Source organism: Macaca fascicularis, chromosome 10 (genome assembly GCF_037993035.2).
Source record: "Macaca fascicularis isolate 582-1 chromosome 10, T2T-MFA8v1.1".
Taxonomy (NCBI): Eukaryota; Metazoa; Chordata; class Mammalia; order Primates; family Cercopithecidae; genus Macaca; species Macaca fascicularis.
Window position 1 is genome coordinate 93491650 of NC_088384.1, and position 22538 is coordinate 93514187.

General features: G+C 57.5%; 1 protein-coding gene across 8 annotated transcripts in view; it reads left to right on the top strand.

Annotated features, from left to right (window-relative positions):
• The window catches only part of SRC (SRC proto-oncogene, non-receptor tyrosine kinase), a 62215-nt gene that overhangs the window by 36919 nt on the left and 2758 nt on the right, over positions 1–22538 (top strand). For 3 of the 8 annotated variants that reach the window (XM_045362957.3, XM_045362958.3, XM_015458045.4), the window contains 12 exons: positions 2284–2451; positions 3810–4067; positions 5715–5814; positions 6083–6100; positions 12623–12655; positions 13534–13632; positions 13813–13916; positions 15822–15971; positions 17346–17501; positions 20065–20244; positions 21513–21589; positions 22331–22484. In XM_045362957.3, coding sequence (XP_045218892.1) covers positions 3818–4067; positions 5715–5814; positions 6083–6100; positions 12623–12655; positions 13534–13632; positions 13813–13916; positions 15822–15971; positions 17346–17501; positions 20065–20244; positions 21513–21589; positions 22331–22484 — 1321 coding nt within the window. In that variant the 5' untranslated portion in view covers positions 2284–2451; positions 3810–3817. The remainder of the gene's footprint in view (positions 1–2283; positions 2452–3809; positions 4068–5714; positions 5815–6082; positions 6101–12622; positions 12656–13533; positions 13633–13812; positions 13917–15821; positions 15972–17345; positions 17502–20064; positions 20245–21512; positions 21590–22330; positions 22485–22538) is intronic. The other 5 variants (XM_074005296.1, XM_074005297.1, XM_045362960.3 and 2 more) reach the window with 2 other exon arrangements.

Consider the following 22538-nt stretch of genomic DNA (forward strand, 5'->3'; position numbering starts at 1 on the left):
TCCCTGGCCCCTTTTCACTCACCCATGCTGTGCGACCTCAGGCAAGTTCTTCAACCTCTCTGTGTCTTAATGTCCTCAACAGTAAGATAAAGACGTGATTAGTATTTACCTCCTAGATTATCATGAGGAGCCGATGAGTCAATGTTTGCAAAGTACTTAGAGCAAGGTCCAATTCAAGGTCTGAGCTCTGGGAGTGTTTGAATACCACGGAATGATATTTAGTCTTTTCAGTGCGGCATTGCAGGAACAAAACAGGATGCAAATTATACATCCATGCTCATTTAGTCTTTTGTCTATTCTGCAAATATTTCCAGAGCACCTAGTGGGTGTCAGGCCCATCCCGGTCTCTGGGGGCCTGGAGATGGATCCTGCCTGGCCCTGCCAGTCGCAGGTGCACAGTGGAGGTTACTGGGTGGACCCCAGTTTGTTGAGTCTTGCGTTGCTGTGAAGCTGAAAGGAAATGCACCACCACACCCAGGTGGTTGTCTTGTAGGGGCAGAATTCTGGGGCATTTTCTTTTCTTTTTCTTCTTTTTTTAAATCTTCCGGTAGTTCCCAAAGAGTCCACTCTGAATGATAAAAGTTACCATTTACGGAGGCCTGGCAACGTTCTGCGCCATCCTGAGCGTGTTCCGTGTACTTCCCTCACGGATTCTCCCAGCAGCCCTGACACGGGTGTTATCTCCGATCGATAGAGAGGAAAACTGAGGCGAAGGGCGGCAGGCCAGGATTCAAACCAGGGAGTCCGTCCAGCACTCCAGCTCTTAACCTCGACCGTCTGCCTCTCCACAAACACCAGGACCAAGCACCAAGACCAAAAAAACTGTCCCACAAAGCAACAAACATTGTACTTGGTGGCTCAGGTCCCCTTAGCTTCGTCTTAAAGGTCCTTGTTATGCTTTTTCTGAGTGCCCCAGTGGGGAGTGGTCTTCGTGTTCATGTAAGAGTGCAGGGGTCAGGGGCTGTGTCTTTTCTTCTTGTCCCCTTCCAAGAGGGGACATGTATCCTTGATACTGGAAGGGCCCTCAAGGTCTAGCCCTGGCTTTCTGTCTCCCTTCATGGCATAGCAGCCAAGTACCCATTCTCCTGTCTTTGATTACCTCCAGTGACAGGGAGCTCACTCCTCAACATTTATTTTATTCTGAAGAAAATTCAGGCTCTTAGATAGTTCTTCCTACATAAAATTTTTAAAAAAATTTTTTACTTCCTCTCAAGGTCACATAAACAAGTCCCCTGCTTTGGGGTCCTGAGGCAGGACCTGGCTAATTCGTCTCTATGTCCCCCTATAGTGAGGAGCACAGGGCCTGCTAGTAGGTACTATAAATGCTGCACCAAGAAGCAAGTGGCTAGGAGGTGGGCTGGTTGGGCCCCCATAAAGCCTCGGGCTGCAGGTAACCAGGTCAGCAGGTCCTGCGGGACACCAGCTGGGTGAGTGCTGATGGGCACCGTGACCTCAATGGAATGGGTTGCCATAGAAACTGACTTTCCCTATCCCCAGGTTCATTGACGTGTCCCTCAGGAGACCGTGGTAAACCCTTGGGCTGTTGAGCAGGTCTCCCCAGGGCCTCCCCAACCCCACATTCTCAGAGCTGGGTGGTCCCCAAGGAGCATGCAAGCCATATCCCCATTGTGCAGCTGGGTAGCCGGAGGCCCCGCGGAAACAGGGGACAGGCTGAAGTTCACACAGGCAGGGGGCATCTCATAGCTGGACTGGGTGCTCAGGGCAAACAGTCTTGCCTGAGGACCCAGCCAGTGGGTGTTTTCCCCACTCATGGGTTCTCAGAGGAAATTCTGGACTAATTCCCAGGCCATCTGCCTCCCCAGAGAATAATTGGAACCCACCTCCCTGGTGTGTCCAGGATCACACAATATCAATAACGGCTGAGGTGCAGGGTGACCTGCTATGCCCCTAGCACTCTACAGTGCCTCATGCACTTACCACAATGACCCCATCGTTATAGATGGGAAAACAGGGCATAGAGAGAAGTGAAGTCACATGCCTAAGGTCACATAGTTATTTAGGGTTAGAGCCAGGATCTGGACGTGGAGAGCCTAGCTCCAGAGCCACGCTCAGCGCCATGCCATACCCTGCCTCACTCTTGCTTTGAGAGGGTTGAAAGAGCTTTGGGAGGGTTGAAGGGTACTTTAGGTCTAGGAGACTCAGCACTGGGCCAGAGCCACAGTCTGATGGACAGTGATTGGAGAGTGGACGCCATTGGGATTTCTCTTTCTAACGACATCCTCAAAACAGTGCTGAGATGTCTGCTTTATCCCTGCTTTGCAGATGAGGACACTGAGGCTCAGAGAGGGGAAGTCACTTGCCTAGGGACACACAGCGGGGAGAGGTGGAGGAGGGCTTCTAGTTCGAGACCCCTGACTTCACACCTGGTGTTCGTGCCAAGACTCCAGGCTGCCTCCCAGGTCCTCTGGGACAGCCCCTGCCTTCTACCAGGTGAGATGATGGCCCTATCAGGGTTCAAGATGGGTGGGGAGACCCAGGCCAGTCTGAGTGGGAGCTGGGACCAGCCAGGGTCCAGGGCCTGCGGATGGGGAAGTGGGAGGCAGAGGGTGGTGGCAGGACTGTGGGTGTCAGGGGGAGTATTCAACTTGGTTTACTCTGTGTTTCCCTCTCTCTGGAGCTCCCAGGTTTCTGGCTCTAAAGTCCCTTAGCTCTTAAATAGTAATTCATTCGTTCAACTGTTTACTGAGCACCTACTGTGTGCCACACCCCATGCTAGGCACTGGTAGCACAGCAGTGAACAAGATGAACAAAAGCCCATGACAGTAGTCACATAACCACATGAATTCAAACAACAAAAACAAAACAGGACCACATGTTATCAAAGAGAGACAGAAGTCAGGGGGACCCAGTGAAAGGGTTTGGGGGACACTTCCCAAGGAGGGGACTTTTGAGTTGAGAACGGAAGGAAGCACCAGTTACCCCGATGAAGTGGCCAGGCAAGAGCATCTGGGCAGTGGGAATGGTATGCACGAAGGCCCTGTGGCTGGAGTTAGCTGCCAGTCATCTCTGCTTCAAACCTCCCACTGTACGGCCTTGACTGCCACTTTTAGCACCTTTCCCCAGCATTAGGCAATTCCCATCAGCCACATATTCATTCAACAAACCCTCAGTGAGCCCCCTCCATGTGCTAGGTGCCCGGGACATAGGCGTGGCTCAGATACTGTCCCTGCCAGGAGGGAGGGAAACAGTGACTCAGGGGGAGGTGGGTAGGTAAGGTCAGGGCTTCTGATTATGAGGCATTTATTCCGTTCCTGGCCCTGGACCGAGGAGGCCCTTTGTGGATGGATGCCATCCTTACGCTCATTTTACAGATGAAGCCATCGAGGTTTTGAGAGGCTAACTCTCCCAAAGAGGCTGGTGCCCCCGTCCCCCCGGTTTTTTCTTTTTTTCTTTTTCTTTTTTTTTGAGACGGAGGCTTCCTCTGACGCCCAGGCTGGAGTGCAGTGGCAGGATCTGGGCTCACTGCAGCCTCTGCCTCCCCTGTTCAGCGGTTCTCCTGAGTAGCTGGGACTACAGGCGCGTGCCACCATGCCCGGCTAATTTTTGGATTCTTTTTTTAGTAGAGACGGGGTTTCTGCATGTTGGCCAGGCTGGTCTCGAACTCCTGACCTCAAGTGATCCGCCCGCCTCGACTTCCCAAAGTGCTGGAATTACAGGCGTGAGCCACCGTGCCGGGCCCTGGTGCCTCTCTTTGGGCCTCGTTTTCCCCATCTGTGGGATGGGTGGGAGGGAGGCCGGCCAAGGGGCCCCGGCAACCCTACCTGTTCCAGTGTCTCCTCTCTTTCCAGCCAGGACCATGGGCAGCAACAAGAGCAAGCCCAAGGATGCCAGCCAGCGGCGCCGCAGCCTGGAGCCCGCCGAGAACGCGCATGGCGCTGGCGGGGGCGCTTTCCCCGCCTCCCAGACCCCCAGCAAGCCAGCCTCGGCCGACGGCCACCGCGGCCCCAGCGCGGCCTTCGCCCCCGCGGCCGCCGAGCCCAAGCTGTTCGGAGGCTTCAACTCCTCGGACACCGTCACCTCCCCGCAGAGGGCGGGCCCGCTGGCCGGTCAGTGCGCGGGCGGCGCTGGGTCCTCGCCCTCCTGGGACCACGGCGGGGAGGCGGCGGGGCTGTGTGCCCGGGGTCGCCTCCTCTGCGCAGGCCCTTACTCTAGCCAGGAGAAGCGCCCCTGGGTGACTTGGGTGTGCGGGAGGGCAGTACCCACTGTGAAGCGCTCCGCGCCGCCGCCGCGGCCTTTGGGGTGGAGCAGGCGCAGAGGACGCGAGGTCTGGTGAAGGGAACCTAGTGGAACGCTGAGGCTCAGAGAGAGGGGCGGCGCGGGGACCGGGCCTGAAGCTGCTGCCTGGCGCCCAGGCCTTTTTCGTTGCCCCGGTCCGCCCAGAAATGAGTCGGGACCCGTGGCCCACGTGCGGCGGAGGGGTCGCCCGGGGAACTGGGCACCGGGCGGCCCCGGCTGGGCCCGCGCCAGGATGCGCCCCTGCGCCCTCTGCTGGCGCTCTGCGGTCACCGCAGCCCCGGAGAGGGCCGCTTGGAGAGCCGCGGCCGTGCCCCAGACACTCCACGCAGACTTCACTCAGACCCGTGCACTCTCTCCACACTCACACGCTGGGCCACACACACGGCTACACCCCTGCCCGGGACACGCACACATGCGGAGTGGAGACAGGGTCACAGACACCCGCGGACACATCCCCAACGCAGATGTACCCAGATACAAACTCACATACATGCACAGGTGACGTCACACTTGTAGATGAAGACACACGCGCATGCCGTCAGACGCGCATTCAAAGACACACACAAGACACAGACACATGCTCAGCTGGAAGTCACCATCGTGGCCGCCCAGACGACAGATGCACACGGGTGCATCGAGAACATGCGAACACTCAGAGACACACGGACAGGGCTGGACCCCTCAGATGCAGACGCACGCCCGAGAGAGAAACAGATCCACGGACACACCATTCATTTGTTCAAGAAGTATATATGGAGCTCCTACTACCGGCCGGGGCTCCTCTACTGGGCAGACGGAACCCACCTGGGGGAAGGAAGCACAGGGCAGCTTGTGGAGGGCGTTAGAAGTGGCGCTGCGGCCAAGACACAAAACAGGCAGGGAGGGAGGGCTGGGGGATGTGTGGAGGTGGAGGCTGTAGCTTAAAATGGTGGAAGGGGGTACGGGGGCCTTTTTGAGGGGACAGTTACTTGGAGCCGAATCTTCCTGGACACCAGGAGCGCCCAGAGTGACACACTTTACGGAGAGAGAGCAAGTCTTCCTGGGGCAGTGTTCTTCATTCACCGCTTTGTTCAGCCTACAGCTCTTTCTTGAGCACCTACTATGTGCCTGGCTCTGGAAACAAAACAAAGATGCTTGTTATTGGGGACTTCTGGTCCTAGAGTAAGACAGGCACCAAACAGATAAGCCGGGACCCAGCACTGCCCAAAGCCCTGGGGGCGGACACGGACAGGAAGGGATGCTCCCGCTCCCACATGCCCTTGCAGGGATGTGCAGACACACGGATGCAGTGGACACATGCACAGGCCCATCTTCACTGAACCTGACCGTGTCTTTGGGCTGGGCGCTTGTGGTGTGTGGGAGACAAATCCCCACTCCTCCTGGGCACAGGGCCCTCCTGCCCACGCCTTCCCTGGGTGTGGCTCCACCATTCTGACATACCCCACCCCTCTCTGCAGGTGGAGTGACCACCTTTGTGGCCCTCTATGACTATGAGTCTAGGACGGAGACAGACCTGTCCTTCAAGAAAGGCGAGCGGCTCCAGATTGTCAACAACACGTGAGTGCCCCCTTCCCTACTGCCCGTCAGGGCTGGGTGGTGGGACTTCAATGCGGGCAGGGGCTCATGCAGGATCTGGCATCAGGGCAGCGCAGTGCGGAGCCCAGGGCAGTGCGGAGCCGGGCGCTTGCTGCACTCTCGCCCTGGGCAGCACCTGCTGTCGCTCCCCCAGCCGTGGGGAACTCCTCCCAATCCCTGGCTCTTGCTTGCTCCCTCCAGCCCTCTCTCAGCTTCTCCCTCTCTCTGCTTCTCTCTTGCTGGCCCTTAGGAGGAAGGTGGATGTCAGGTGTGTACATGCTCTGTGGGCAGCGGGCTGGGCAGGGTGCTTTGCGGGGGGTGGGGGCTGCTGTCTGCATGTGCTTCCACTCCCTGCCTGTGATCTCTGGCTCTCTTGGCTGCTCCTCACCTCCCAGCTTCTCCTCTCCCCCCCACCAATTGATTAGGTCCTGGACCTTAACCCCAGGCTGTGATCAGGGGCCCCTCCGTTGCACTCTCCTGCACACCTCCTCCCCATCCACCTTCCTACTCACTCACCCTCCCATTCTGCCCCGTCAGCCCACCCAAGTGTCCGCTGCATGCAGGACCCAGTGCTGTGACTGGGATGGCCTGGGTGGAGAAGGCCTTGGCCACGCCCTCCTGGAGCCAGCATGTGGCCAGGGAGACAGCCCATGGCCCCAGTCCAGGCCAAGAGTCAGGCAGTGGACGAGCCCAGAGTCAGCTCCTGGAGCCCCTGCTGTGGGCCTGTCTCTGGTGATGACCACAGGGATTGGGAGGGTCAAGGGCCTCAAAGGAAAGCCAGTGAAGTTCTCTGGCAGGTGGCAGTGGTGGAAGGGCAGCTTGTGGGAGGGGGCCGGGCTGGAGGGGGCTGACGCCTTCGCGGGTGTGAGAGGCAGAGAGGTTCTAGAGGGCGGAGGAGAATCGATCCCTGGGTGTCCTCGAAGGCCTGGCTAAGGAAGTTGGGGGTTTCCACTGCCCCGAGCGTGTCTGGCTTGCTCATACCCCACTTACTTGCCTTGCGCATGCTCTTCCCTTTGCCTGAAATGCCCTTTCTCCGGTGTCTGCCTGGAGAACTCCTGTTCATGGCTCAAGATCAGTGCAGGACTGCCTTCTCAGGGGGCAAAAGGGAACAGAGGTGCCAGTTGCCATGCCAGTCGTCTCCACCCGTGTCCTCGTATTGACTCCTCTCTGCAGTCTAGCCAGGGTTGAAGTGATCGGGGAGGGGCTGTCTCCATTTTGCAGATGAGGAAACTGAGGCTCAGCGATGTGAAGGTCCTTGTCCAAGGTCACACAGCTGCCAAGTAGCAAAGCCAGGACTGGAACTGAAGCAGCAACTTTCTGCCCTCCTCAAGCTGCTCTTGGCGGCGGGGGAGGGGGGGTGCGTGGAGGGGAGGGGCTCTCCCAGCTCCCCCTCCCCCCTTGCATGGCAGAGTCCTGGTGCGAAGCTACAGTTTTCTTATTGTCACCAGCTGTTTGTGTCTGCTTCCCCCCTAAACTGGGAGCTGCTGGAGGGCAGCTCTCTGGTGCACCTCACTTCTGGGTCCCCATAGCACCTGTAACTCAGCACAGTGGCGGGTGCCCAGCAGGTGATGGTGAACAGGATGAATGAACAGCAGTGACAAAGTCACCATTTCTTGTGCTCTCTATGTGAGCCTGCTGAGTGCTTGAATTCGCATTATTTTATTTATGCATCACCATAGCCTTGAGAAATGGGAAGTCTTACTTGCACCATTTTACAGATGAGGAAGCTGAGGCCCAGAGAGGTGAAATGACTTGCCCAAGGTCACATGGCTAGTAGTGGCAGAGCTGGAAGACTAGGCTGGCCCTCCGACCCATGGTCCTTTCAGAAAGGCTCAGTGGAGGTGCAGCAGAGGCCACAGGCGGGAGGGGCCTGTGCAGGGGAGGGGCGCCAGCAGGATGGCTTTGAAGTCCTGGTGGAGTCTCTACCAAGCGTCTCAGACTGGGTGACAGCTGGGGCAGAGGTGTGGAGGCAGGAAGGGCTTGGATAACTTTGGTTCTGCCTTTTTCACCTGGAGTCAGAGGGCAGCCCCATGCTTGCCTTTTTCCAGCCCTTTCCCTCCACTCTTCTTGCCTTCCGGGGGGGGTGCGCTGGGGGAGGTTTGGCCAGGAGGCTGGGGCTGCCAGGAGGCCTGGAAGTGATGGAATCTCATTCAGGGAAGACCCTGGGTAGACTGGGAGATGGGGGTGGGTGGATTGGGAGCCCCTCCTCATATCACAGTGCTCCAATGTTCCTTCACTTAGACGTCAGAGATGGTGGCTGAGCGCGGTGGCTCACAAATGTAATCCCAGCACTTTGGGAGGCTGAGGCAGGAGGATCGCTTGAACCGAGAAGTTTGAGACCAGCCTGGGCAACATAGGGAGATCTGGCCTCTACAAAATATAAAATTAAATTAGCTAGGTGTGGTGGTGCGTGCCGGTGGTCCCAGCTATTCAGGAGCCTGAGGTGGGAGGATCGCTTGAGCCAGGAGTTCAAGGCTGCAGTGAGCCGTGATCATGCTACTGCACTCCAGCCTGAGTGACAGAGCAAGACTGTCTCAAAAAAAAAAAAAGAAGAAGTGAAGGAGTGGGATGTAGGTGGGGGCTGGTATTAGTAGAAGAGGAGAGGGAAAGGGATTTGGGGGCAGGGCTTGGTAGGAGATGGGCCACCTGAATTTAGGTGTTCGAGTCTCCCCCTCACCCGGGTCCCGCCTACATGCACATCCTTCCGCCATCAGTGCTCAGGGCCTATTACTGTGTAGTGCCTCCCCCACCCTGTAAGAGTGAGGGACTTTCTGAATCTAGTATGGGGCCCAGGCATGTGTGGGGGCTGAGCTGGCTGTCAGGGCAGTAGAGAGAGAGGAGGAACCTGTCTGTGGATGGGGTCTGGCTAAGTGGGAGTCCTCACAGTAGCAGACCCAGAGACCCCCCGCCATGGATCTTGGTGCCACGTGGCCCTGGGTCCTGGTGTTCTGGGTACCGTGTGGCCCTGGGCATGAGGAAGCCCTCTGGGGCTGACGTCTGACTGCCTCAAGCTCCCTGACCTGACATCCGAGTCTCAGGAGTCAGGACTCCTCTGGGTCTGATTCTCGGTTGCTCCCTGAACTGCCCCTTCCTCCCACCCAAATTCCAGGAGCTTCTTTTGGGAGTTTTCTGGCCGGCGCTTCCGGGCAACAGCGCCTCAACTGGCCTCTGCCTCCTTGCCCTGCTCATGGCGGCAGGGGGCACCTCGGGAGTCCAGAGCCTCGGGGCCCTGCCTTCATGCTCTCCTCCAGAGACCTGTGCTGGCTTCACCCCTGCCTCGCTCCTCCCTCACCCCACAGACCATGTGCCCCAGGCCTTGGGGCTTGGAAACTTGGCCTCCTGCCCACTGCCCGCCCGGCCAGCCTCAGCCGTGGTACACCAGCTCAGCGGCCATCCGCAGAGCCCTCCCAACCAGTCCCAACAGCCCAAGGGAGCGAATGTCAGTGCCCACACTGGCACATGTCCTGGGTGCCAAAGCTGCCGTGCCCCTGAGCCACATGCCACCCTGGCTGGAACCCAAGGATTAGGGCCCCAAAAGAGGATCCTGGGGCTCAGAGAGGTGAGGTCAGTTGCTTAAGGGCCACACAGCTGGTGACCAGCAGTTGTGAAAAATCACAGCTCTGGGACTCTTGGCCCCTCTTCTAGCCACGGGTGGGAAGGCAAGGGGTCGGGCAGGAATGCGCGATTCCCTTCCTTCCCTGCTTGCTGCCCGCCTTCTGAGGACCAGGCCCCAGGGAAGGTGCTGGATGCAGTAGAACTCCTCACCCTGATGGCTTGATGCTGCTGTGACTGACGACCGTAGCCACCAGAGGCAGGTTTGAGCCTCCCAAGCCCCTGACATGGGAAGATGGGGATTGATACCTCCATTTCACAGGTGGGCAAACTGAGGCTCAGATGATCATCACGGTCATTATCTCAGTTTACTCTGAGCCCAGCTTGACGCTCACTGTTTACACACTTTGCCTGCAAGGGAGATTCTGTGAATATTGTCTCCTTTTTACATATGAGGAAACTAAGACCCAGAGAGGGCAGGGTACTTGCCCAAGGTCACACAGCAAATCTTTGTTGGAGACCAGGACTGTGCTGCTTTGGTTTTTAAAACTGTGCTGCTTTGGTTTTGGGGAGTAGGAAGGGGCACTGTGGAAATATCGATTTAGTTGTTTCTAGTTTTATTTTTTAGCTAAATCCAGATCTAACAACTGATGCATGTTGTGCTGGGCTCTGATACAGCTTTTTTTTTTTTTTTTTTGAGACCGAGTCTTGCTCTGTGACCCAGGCTGGAGTGCAGTGGTGCAATCTTGGCTCACTGCAATCCCTGCCTCCTGGGTTCAAGTGATTCTCCTGCCTCAGCTTCCCAAGTAACTGAGATTACAGATGTACACCACCACGCCCAGCTAATTTTTATATTTTTATTAGAGAAGGGGTTTCGCCATGTTGCCAGGCTGGTCTCGAACTCCTGACTTCAAGTGATCCATCTACCTCGGTCTCCCAAAGTGTTGAGATTACAGGCATGAGCCACCGTGCACTGTCTGTTCTGGCATTTTATATCCTGGGAGGGAGACATGGCTAACCCTGCAAATGAGGAAACTGAGACTGGTGAGTGTGGTGTGGAGGGTCCAAGGTCACACAGCCAGCAAGTGGTGAGCTGGGATGGTGTCTAGGGCAGCCCAGCACTGGAGCTCATGCCCTCAGACCCCTCTAAATCAGGGGCCAGGCTGAGACTGGATCTTGGGTCCTTCAGTAAAACTGGAGTGCATCTCATCTCTCTCCCTGTCCCCTGTGAAATGAAACCCCCGGACTGGACCATGAAACCCCAGACTCACAGGTGGGCTGACTCTGGGGAGTGAGAACCCTGCTTACTGAAATCTGGGTAGTGTCAGCTGCGCTCCTCTCGTTCTTGGGCCCTGCTTGGCTGGCCTCCGATCATAGGCCTCCTGCCAGCCTTTCACTCTGAGTGGGTGACTGGAGGCTCCCCAGAGGCTGACCAGCCTGCAGACGGTAGCTTTGTCAAACGGCCTCAATTTTTAGCATCTGGCCTTAGACTTTGGCCCCTTCCCACTGTGACCTGTCCTCTGCCCCAGCCCTGCAGCCTCCTCTTTCATCTGCCACTGACTTTCCCAAAGGTCTCAGCCTCTCTGGGGCCTGGGGAGGTCTACTGTGCCTGGCTGTGGACAGTCAGGGGCACTGCTTCCCACTCTTGCTCTGCCGTTGATTGACCGTGTGGCAAATCACTGGTCTGTCTGTGCCTCGTTTTCCCCCATTGGTAAATGGAGGCTTTGAACTGAAAGGTCTCAGAGAGCTGTTTTCTGTGATTTGAGTCCTTGCTTTGTAGCTTTGGGCAAGTCCCTGCACCTCTCTGTCCCTCAGTTTCCCCAACTCTCTAAAGAAAGTGCTGGCCGGGGGTGGTGGCTCACGCCTGTAATCCCAGCACTTTTGGAGGCCGAGGCAGGCAGATCACTTGAGGTCAGGAGTTCGAGACCAGCCTGGCCAACATGGTGAAACCTCGTCTCTACTAAAAATACAAAAAATAGCTGGGCTTGATGGCGCTCGCCTGTAATCCCAGCTACTTGAGAGGCTGAGGCAGGAGAATCGCTTGAACCCAGGAGGTGAAGGTTGCAGTGAGCCGAGATCACGCTGTTGCACTCCAGCCTGGGCGATAAAGCAAGACACCATCTCAAATAAATTAAATAAAGTGCTGGGCTACTCTGGCCTGGGTGCTGTGTGCCCCTGCGCTGATCCCTTGACACTTCTGAGCCACAGTTTCTTCATCTGGGGGCCCTGCCTTCCTCCCTTGCAGGGTGGCCTTGAGGGTCAGTGGGAGAGACAAGTGTGGACACCCCGGGTGGGTATACAACAAGGAGGTAGGTGGGGATTTGGGACATCCAAAGGCTTCTTTCCTTGAGGTGGATCTTGCCCCCTTACTCCAGGGTCCTCCCTCCAGTAACCCCACATAGCTTACTTCCCTGCCTGAGTGTGTGTCCAGCCATCACAGAGCCAAGACAGGCCACACAGCCCCAGTCACACGCCCTCGCCTCACTCCATCAGGAGGGGACACCACACCCTCCGGCTCACTTCTGGCAGAACCCCAGGGTCTCAGGTGCTCACCTGTCCTCTGACAGGTCCCTGGAGAGCTCCCCAAGCTCTGCTCCCTCCTGGCCTCAACTTCTCCATCTTCTATATGGGCTGAAGAATATGGCCAGGGGCAGCTCAGAAGAACTGGGAGCCAGGGATCCAGGTTCAAGTTCAGATTGTGTGACTGTAGGCAAGGGCCTTTCTCTCTCTGGGCCCTGGTGGTGGGTGGGGGCCACCCTGCCTGCAGCGTGTCTTCTCAGGGTCGTGGTGAAGTGCAAAAGTGGCCTTGGATTGAGAAGAGCCCAGCAAGCTGTCAAGCCCTGTTGCACCCTGTAGGGGGCACTCCTTCTATCTGGGAGTCAGGAGCCCCGGCCTGGCTGTGTGACCTTGAGCAAAGAGGCCTTTGCTTCTCTGGCCTCAGTCTTCCCAGCTGTACAGTGGGAATGAGAGGGGGCTGGACCCTAGTTCCCAGGTCTCCCTGCCCATTGACCTCTCCTCACTCCCTGTGGACCCTGTCCCTGTCCCCTTGGTTGCTTTGGATGTGAGGCCTCTGTGGCTGCCCCCTCGTCCCCTGTCCCCAGCACCGCCTGGCTCTCCCGCTCTCTCCCCTGCTCTTTCTGCCACTCTCCGCCTCTCACCACCCCCATCTCTGCCTCTTCTCTCCTGTTGGGCTCTCGCTCTCTCCTCCCTCCTCTGTGTCTCTGGACCCCCGCTCCAGCCAGACCTGGTTCACATTCAGATGGCTGCAAAGGTACTTCCGCCCCTCCCCGCTCCCACCCAGGCCCAGGGGACCCAACCACGCCGGGAGCTCCTCCTGCCCCATCCCCATCACCCGCCCCCCCCCCTTTTCCTCACTTTCGCATAGAAGTGCCCTGGGCATCGGGGCTCTGCCACCTCACCCCCTCTGACAGGGCTCACTGTGTGACTTTGGGCAAGTCCCAGCCCCCTCTGGCCTCAGTTTCCCCCTGCAGATGGGTAGGCTGGAGGAGGGGGCCTGTAGTTTTCAACTGAGGAGCCCTTTAGGTGTGACCCGTGATTTGGGACAGAGGCAAGCCTTGCTCTCGTTTGCAGGGTTGGGGCCTGGATGGTCACTGGGTCCCAGAAGGGCCCTGCTTGCCTCCACCCAGGTCTCACCAGCTCCCAGGAGCAGGCTTCCGAATCTCAGAGCATGGGGACACTTTCAAGTCTCACTTGACTTTCTCTCAGGCAGGAATCTCTTCTATTACAACCTTGCTTGCCCGCAGAGACAGGGGGCTCCCTCCCTCCCTCCCAAGGCAGCTCTCCTCATCTTGAGATGTCTTGGTACATCTGAAAGGAAGCGACTTTCTTCCTGTCCCGGGACTCCTCCCCTGTGGATTTGAGCCTCAGATGACTAAGGCCAGTCCTGCCCTGGTCCTAGACAAAGTCCATCTGATCCAGCTTCGGCAGAAAGGCGTCTGGGCCAGGGAGGGGAGGAGTTCCAGGCCAGCTGGACCTGGCATGCTGCGGGGACTCATGCTGGCCCCACCACCTCCCTGGGCCTCCCTCAGCCACTAGAGCCCTGAGCACAGCACCTAGGAGGATGGTGGGTGCTGGGCTTGTGGCTGACGGCTCCTTTCTCCTTTTCTCCCTCCTTCTGTCCCTGCTCAGAGAGGGAGACTGGTGGCTGGCCCACTCGCTCAGCACGGGACAGACAGGCTACATTCCCAGCAACTACGTGGCGCCCTCCGACTCCATCCAGGCCGAGGAGTGAGTACCGTCTCTGGCTGCCTCTACCCGTCGTCCCTGGACACTGCCGGTGCAGAGCACCTCTCCTGGGCTGGGGTGGGAGGTCTGGCTGCCCAGCGCCCCAGCCATATCCAGGGAGAAGTGCTATGAGTGGGCAGAAGCCCGGACAGTCAGCAACATCCTCCGTCCTCCCACTCCCAGGTGGTATTTTGGCAAGATCACCAGACGGGAGTCAGAGCGGTTACTGCTCAATGCGGAGAACCCGAGAGGGACCTTCCTCGTGCGAGAAAGTGAGACCACAAAAGGTACGAGCACTCTCGTTGGCCAATGGATACTGAGTCTTCTGTGAGTGGTTTGAGCTGAGTGTTGAGGAATGAGCAGGAGTTTGGTTTGTGGAGTAGGGAGGGAAGAGCCTTCCAGGTGGAGGTAACGGCAGGATCAAAGTCAGGGAGGTGCATTTGAGGAACGCTGAGTAACCTGCGGTGGCCAGATGTCCAGAGAAAGATGAGGCTTAGCCTCTCTGGCCTCAGTTTTCTCAAATGAAAGATGGGCATAGGTTGTCTGGAGGTTTTTCTGAGTGTCACACAGTAACAGGCTTGTTCCCAGGGTAGGTGCTGCTACAAAGAGCCCTGCTTCTTCCCCTTCCCCAGGGGTCCCTGGGCTGCACTGGATTCTGGAGGCTGGCTTTGCCCTCCCCCAACCGCAGTCCTGATCCCTGCCCCTCTCATGTCCCTCCCCTGAGCCAGAGAATGAAGACCATCCCCTTTCTCTCCAGCCCCTCTGAGAGTGGGTTGCAGGCGCCCATCACCATGGCAACCAAGCTGGGCTGCTTCCTGTGGGCCTGGGGCTCAGCGGGAGATGGGGAGCAGAGCATCCATGTCGAGCCGTGCATTTACGTACAGTTGTGCGGCCGTGTGCGGGTGTGCATGCTGTGTGTACGTCTGGGCGTGTGTGTGTGTGTGCATGTGGGGTGGAATTGTCTGTGTGTCGCTGTGTGGGAATGGACTGTTGTGGTTTGTCTGGTGCCCGAGGGCCTGGGGAGCGTGTACCTGTATGAGCATGTGGCCACTGGGCACGGGCATGCCTGTATGTGTATGCACGTATGGCCAGGGTTGGCTTCAGTCTCAGGCCTGTGGCTTCCACATGCACCAGCCAGGCCGTCCGTAGAAAATCACGGTCGCCCAAGGCAGGTTTTGAGTCCTCGGGTGTGGGTTTGAGCCCCAGCCCTGTCTCTGGCTTGCCGGGTGACCCCAGGCTGGCCACTCCCCTCTCTGGACCTCATTTCTTCTGTACACTGGGATCGTAACCTCCTCCTGAAGATTGCAAAGGGGAGGTCTGTGGGCTAGGAGGGCTCGGCTTCCCCCATGCCTATGCACTGCCTGGCCAGGCTCCTGGGAAGGCCGTTCCTGGCCGCTGGAGCCTCTGCCCTTGCCTCCAGGGCTCAGCCTTGTTCCCTGATGCCATTTGGGCGTCTCTTGGCCTCTGGTCCTACCTGGGCCTGCTGGATGGGAGGAAACTTTTCTGGCCAAAAGCTTTTCTAGGCTCAAGAGAAAGAGGGGAGGCACCAGGGCTGGCCCTGCTTGACCCAGGCAGCCTTCAGGCCACACCCAGCCAGTGGTCTCCTGCCCACGACAGCCAGCCTCTGCCAACCACCCCCTCCCGCCTGACCCTGGGCCTGTCTTTAGAAAGGAGGTGGGTGGGGGACACGGACAGTGCCCCCGTGAGCCGATCCAGAGAGGGAAAGCAGTTAGGCCAGGGCCACACAGCAACAGGGAGCCACTCACAGGCTCCCAGCAAACAGTTATTGAGTGCCTGCTGTGTGCCTGGCCCTTTTATATGTGGTGGCATGGAATCTCCCCAGCAGCCCTGGGAGCACCCGCATTGTGCAGAGGAGGAAACTGAGGCCCAGAGAGAGCCAGTAACCCCTCCAAGTTCCATAGCTAGGATGCCCACCTGAGATATGGGGGTCTTGCTGGGGCCAAGGGTGCGTGGCAGGACGTTCCAATCAAGTGTCTCTTGGGTCCCTTGGCCCTACCTCTGTGGCTGCCCCGGGGCTGGCTGTTGAGAGACAGGGTGGGCCGCGGGCCCCGCCTGGGCCTCCCTTCCCTCCAATGTCAGGCAGGCACAGAACGGTGTCCAGAGCAGCGCTGAGTGCTGCGGCCTGTGGGAGAGAGGGCGTGGCGGTCACGGCTCCCCTCTGTGCCCTGCAGGTGCCTACTGCCTCTCAGTGTCCGACTTCGACAACGCCAAGGGCCTCAACGTGAAGCACTACAAGATCCGCAAGCTGGACAGCGGCGGCTTCTACATCACCTCCCGCACCCAGTTCAACAGCCTGCAGCAGCTGGTGGCCTACTACTCCAGTGAGCCAGCCTCGGAGGGCGGGCGGGCAGAGCCTCAGCTGCAGACCCTGGGGAGGGGCTTTGGAGCCTAGAAGGGTGGGGTCTTCTGTTATCCTGTGATGCCAGGTTTCCTGCTCCCCTCCCCACTTTCTCCCTCCCCCTTCCCTTCCTCTCTCCTCCGTTTTCCCTACTTTCCTCCGTCTCCTTCTTCTTCCTCTTCTTTCCCCCGACCCGCTCCTCCCAGTCCCCGTCTCTCCCTGCTCCTGCTCTGCAGCTGGCTGGTATGGAGGGGGCTGCCCTGAGGAGCCCAAGAGTGAGCTGGAAGGGAGGGGACGGAGGCTGGTGTCATTTGTCTATGTAGCCCTAGGACCGGTCTGAACCGGTTGCTGGGAGAGGAGGAGGGGGCGGCCAGATCGATTGCAGCAGAGACGGAGAGAGCGGCAGAGGGAGCTCGCGGGGCTTGCGTGCTGGGTGAGGGCTCGGGCGTGGGCGCAGTGCTGTAGCCCACCCACCTGGGCGTCCGGAGCTGACTGCAGTGTCGGGGCCTGTGGGTGCCTGTGGGTACCTGTGTGCCCATGTGTCTGTGGCACGCGTGGCCTCTGTGTGCAGGTGTTGGTCCACTTCCCACCCCAAGTCTCCTCCTCCTCTCAGCTCGGCCTCCTGACTTCCTCTGGGATCACCCACCACGCTCTTGTCTCTTCGGCCACCGCTGTGTGGCTCATGCTGAACCCCGTTCCCTCAGATCAGAACTCTCCAGGGGCTGTCTTGGAATCTTGGGATAAAGACCCCCACCAGCCCCCAAGTGGTCTAATCCCAGCTGCCTCCCCACCTCCGCCTGGTGCCGCCCTTCCCCACCTGCTCCCTGCAGCTCCTTTTGCCTCCGCTTCTTCAGCCCTGCAGCTATTCTTTCCTCAGAGCCTTTGCTCTGGCTGTGCCCCTGCCTGGAGGGCTCTTCCCTGCTTAACCCCTCACCCTCCTGCACATCCAAGCTCAGTTGCTGCTTCCTCCAGGAAGCCTCCCAGGACCCTCCTGCTGTTGCGCGAACAGCTCTCCTCCAGTCACATTCATGTCTGTGGTCCTGGGAGGTGATTAGGGAATTGAGGCTCCTCCCTGGACTCCGAGTTCCTGAGGGTAGATTCCCTGGACGTGTTCCCCGCAGGGTCCCTGGCACCCCCTACTGTCTGCTGAATGACTGACTCAGCAGATGCATAAAGCACTGTGGGCCTGTGTGGGGGTGGGACTGTGTGCACATAGATGTAGATGCCTGGCTTTGAGGGCGCCCTGGGTGTCTCCTGAAATCTGCGTGCATCTGGCATGTAGGGTGACACACACTGAGGGGCAGGGAGGCCCCAGGGCAGAAGCCCCCCCTAACTGCTCCTCTTGCCTCCTCCTCAGAACACGCCGATGGCCTGTGCCACCGCCTCACCACTGTGTGCCCCACATCCAAGCCTCAGACTCAGGGCCTGGCCAAGGATGCCTGGGAGATCCCTCGGGAGTCACTGCGGCTGGAGGTCAAGCTGGGCCAGGGCTGCTTTGGCGAGGTGTGGATGGGTAAGGCCTGGCCCCTGCCCTCGGGAGAGGCATCCATCCCCCACCCCGTGTGGCAGCTCTGGGCTCTGTTGGTCCCTTTGCCTTTAGCTGCCTCTGCTGGACGACGGGGCCCTGTTGTAAATCTGGAGCCCCCCAGCGGTGGCTGGCACCGAGTTGGGATGTGGCCCCCCAAGTGCTGTGCCCCAGACCGTGTAAACCATAGCACCTGATTCCAAGATCCGCACAGGGCTGGGCATTGCACAGACCTGCTGTGTAGGCTGGGCCCGGTGGCCTCACTCGGAGTCTCAGTCTTCCTGACTATGAATGGGGCTGGTGACAGTGGGACCTATGGGAGGCTGTGGAGGCCATGGCCCAGTGCTTGTCCACACACCAGCTGTTAGCCATGGAGAGAGAAGCCTGGCTCGTGGGAGGAGGTGCTGGGAAGCTTAGTTCTGGCATGGTCTGAGCCTGTTAGTGATTTCCTGTCTAACCCTGGAGAAACAGCAAAGCATGAGCACCGTGCAGCCCTGACAAAACCCAGGCCCCTTGTCCACCGGTTGCTTTCTGCTCACACAGAGGGACCAGAGGCCAGGGTGGAGGTGGGACAGCACTTGTAAGCCCGTAAGCCCATGGTGCTAGCGGGGATCACGGTGTGCTGTTTTCAAGGTGGTTTCATCTGAGCCGCATCTCCGCTCAGTCCCACTGCCTCCACTCTCCACCCTCCAGAGTGCTGATGGAGGACAGCAGAGAGGCCTCCTGGGTGGAAGGCACTGCAGGGACAGAGGCCTGGAGGCTGGAGGTCAGGCCGTCTGGAAGGGGGAGGCGTGGGCTTTGAGCTGGTGAGAGGGGAGAGGGGTGAGAAGCCAGGGTGTGAGCACAGCCACAAAGTGAGGACTTGAGCGAAACCTGGGTGAATGCACAGCGTCAGCCATTCTGGTGGCTGCAAAACTCATTTCTGGCTTTGGTGAGTGGTGATGACCCTGGGAAGGGCCTCACTTCCTCCCTGGGTGCTCCAGGTCGACTCATGAAGTGCCACATGCAGATGGCTTGAGCCAGGAGGACCACAGAGGTGGGCCTGAGCCCTAACCCTCGGAGAGAGGCCCAGTGACTGGGAGGAATGGGCCCAAGGTCACACAGCAAAGGAACCTTGAGTCCTGCTGGCACAAGAACCTGGATTAAACATGCTGGTCTAGAATACAGCTTCCCCCAGAGCCCCCAGTTAGAAAAGCAGATAGTAGTGAAACGATAACCGCATTACTTACTGAGCCCTCACGGTGGGGCTGGCCCAGTGGTTAAAATCTCATTCAGTCCTCAAACAGCTCCACCAATAGACACTGTGGAATCCCCATTTTCCAGATGAGATAACTGAGGCTTAGAGAGGGGAACTGACTCTCCCATTGTCTCTCTGCTGGCTGGAGGTGAAGGTGGGAGTCAGGCTCTGGCCAGCCTGACCCCCAAACCCTCATGCTTAGGACAGTGTCTCACTTTTTGGGATGGGTGGGCTCCAGAGGTGACCTCTTGTTCTGGCAGCAGCCTCCGCAGTCCCTGGGCCAGCTCCACGTCACCCCTGGCCTCCACCAGTACATATTGCATGCTAACACATGAGGCACGTTCAAAGTCCTGCCAGAGGGAACATGACCAACCCAGGAGTGACACCGGTTGAGTTGGAACCTTGGTCCCCTATCTGTCATGCTAATAAGCTGCTTTTAAGGACTTATAGATAGGCTCTCACTCTTATCACCCAGGCTGGAGTGCAGTGGCGTGATTTCGGCTCACTGCACCCTCCACCTTCCAGGCTCAAGCCATTCTCCTACCTCAGCCTCCCAAGTACCCAGTATTACAGGCACACACCACTACCGCCTGGCTAATTTTTGTATTTTTAGTGAAGACAGGGTTTCACCATGTTGGCCAGGCTGGTCTTGAACTCCTGACCTCAAATGATCCACACGCCTCGACTCCCTAAAGTGCTGGGATTACAGGCGTGAGCTACCACGCCCAGCCTGGACATTCTTAATAATCACAGTCCAGGCTGGGCGTGGTGGCTCACGCCTGTAATCCCAGCACTTTGGGAGGCCAAGGCAGGTGGTTCGAGACCATCCTGGCTAACACCGTGAAACCCCGTCTCTACTAAAAATACAAAAAAATTAGCCGGGCGTGGTGGCAGGCGCCTATAGTCCCAGCCATTCAGGAGGCTGAGACAGGAGAATGGTGTGAAGCTGGGAGGCGGAGCTTGCAGTGAGCCAAGTTCGTGCCACTGCACTCCAGCCTGGGCGACAGAGCGAGACTCTGTCTCAAAAAATCAATCAATCAATCAATCAATCAATCAATCAATCACAGTCCCGACAACAGCTACTGGTTCTTGAGCATTTAATCCTAGTAACAATCCTGTGAGGAGCACCCTGCCATTGTACCCATTGTACAGATGGGGAGACTGAGGCTCAGAAAGGGCCCAGGCTTTGACTGGGTTTGTCACATGGCTGTGGAGGCCACAGCTGACACCAACACCCAGGCGAGCAGATCCTGGATCCCTGTGCAGTAGGAGTTGAGGGGCTCCACTGAGACAGCCTGCATCTCTCCTCAACAGGGACCTGGAACGGCACTACCAGGGTGGCCATCAAAACCCTGAAGCCTGGCACGATGTCTCCAGAGGCCTTCCTGCAGGAGGCCCAGGTCATGAAGAAGCTGAGGCATGAGAAGCTGGTGCAGTTGTATGCTGTGGTTTCGGAGGAGCCCATTTACATCGTCACAGAGTACATGAGCAAGGGTGAGGCCTGGGCGGCCGGGCAGGGGCAGGGGGCATGAGCCTCGTTTCCCCTCATGTCTAGAATGGGCATCTTCAAAGATGAAATGCGGTAGAGCCAAATCCTGGGTCTCCTGGGCCGGAGTGCAGTGGTACAGTCGTAGCTCACTTCAGCCTCAACCTTCCAGGCTCAAGCCATCCTCCCATCTCAGCCCCCCAAGTAGCTGGGACCACAGGTGTGTGTCACCAGGCCCAGCTAATTTTTTATTTTTTGTAGAGATGGGACACTATGTTGCCCAGGCTGGTCTCGAACTCTTGGGCTCAAGCAATCCTCCCACCTCCACCTCCCAAAGTGTTGGGATTACAGGTGTGAGCCATAGTAATTTTTAAACTAATTAGTTAGTTTTCAAAATTCCACTTTTTGAAGGTATAGTTTACATATGATAAAATATACCCCTTTTAAGTGTTCAGTTCAGTGAGTTTTAACAAGTGGATTTACTGTGTACCCCTAACCATAATGAAATTATGTAACATCTCCATCACCCAGAAAGTTCCTTGTGCCCTTTGCAGACAGTACCGTCCAGCCCCAAACCCATGCACCCACTGATCTGCTTTCTGTCATTATAGATTTGTTTTATTTATTCTAGAATTTATTACATGGAATCTTTTACATCTGGGATGCATCCTTTTTTTACTTTTTTAATTTTAATTTTTTATTTTTTGAGATGAGGTCTCGCTATGTTGCCCAGGCTAGAGTGCAGTGGTGTGATCATAGCTCACTGCAGCCTTGATCTCCCAGGCTTAATTGATCTTCCCATCTCAGCCTCTCAAGTAGCTGGGACTACAGGTGCACACCACCCTGCCCAGCTACTTTTTTTTTTTTTTTTTTTTGGTATTTTTTGTACAGACAGAGTCTTACTGTGTAGCTCAGGCTGGTCTCAAACTACTGGGCTCAAGTGATCTTCCCGCCTCGGCCTCCCACAGTGCTGGGATTGCAGGCAGGAGCCACCACGCTCGGCCTGAAATGCATCCCTGTTGTGTCTCCCAGCGGTTTGTTCCTGTTATCGCTGAGCAGGACTCTGCTGTCTGCATTAGTACAGTTTACCTGTTCACCTGGAGGTGGACTTCTGGTTGTTTCCCGTCCTGCTTGCCTTTTGAGTGAGAAGCACTGAGTGAGGCCTTGCTGTGCTGGTTAAAGCAAGGCCAGCCACCTGGGAGGACGGGTTTTGGGAATCACTGCATCCTGGCAGAGGGACAGGGCAGGAGCTGGAGCTGGATCTCTCTCTGCCCAGGGAGTTTGCTGGACTTTCTCAAGGGGGAGACGGGCAAGTACCTGCGGCTACCTCAGCTGGTGGACATGGCTGCTCAGGTGAGTCAGCCCTTCCCGCCTCCCCACACCCTTGGTCCTCAAGCACCCAATCCCATCTGGTGCAGCCATTTCTGGCCTCTTGAGTGCCCCCTCCAAGAAGCCTACCTTGATTGCCTCCACACTCATTGATCTTGCTGCACGTATTTACCAGGTCTGCTTACAGATGCCCTGAGTGGTGATTCTGGGCAACAGAAAGCCCTTACCTGGGCACCAGGGGTCACTGACTTACTGTGGGACCTCGGGCCTCAGTTGTCGTCTGTATAAAGGTCATGTAGCGCTCAGCAGACATGTGTTCGCGCTGGCTGCAGGCAGTGCTCAACAAGTGTTTTTTTTCATTTAATCCTCATCACGACCGGGAGTGACGAGGATTGGCTGTTATTCCCACTGGACGGATGAGAAAACAGGCTCAGAGAGACTTGGGCAGCAGGCAGGACCTGGCACTCATCTGTGTCTGGGTCCGCTGGGGCCTCTTTCCATGGTCACCTCGCTTTCCTGGCTGCATCTAATCTTGTGCCTCCCTTTGACCTTTGCCCTCTACCCTCTGCCCTGTGCTCCCTATTCCCGCAGAGCACTGCTCCTGCTTTCGATGCCAACAGCATTTACTGTGAACTGACCTCACTTGCCTGAAGAAGTGTGGGGAGGGTGGGGAAGGGGTGGTTGGCTTTCCAGCCCCGGGGTGCTATGTGGCCCTGGGAGGGCATGGGTGGCACCTGAGCCGGGCTCCCGCGGTTCCACCTGCAGATCGCCTCAGGCATGGCATACGTGGAGCGGATGAACTACGTCCACCGGGATCTTCGTGCAGCCAACATCCTGGTGGGAGAGAACCTGGTGTGCAAAGTGGCTGACTTCGGGCTGGCTCGGCTCATCGAAGACAATGAGTACACGGCCCGGCAAGGTGAGCAGGGACTGTGTGGTATGCTGCGCTTGGCCTGGGACAGGTCACGTCCCG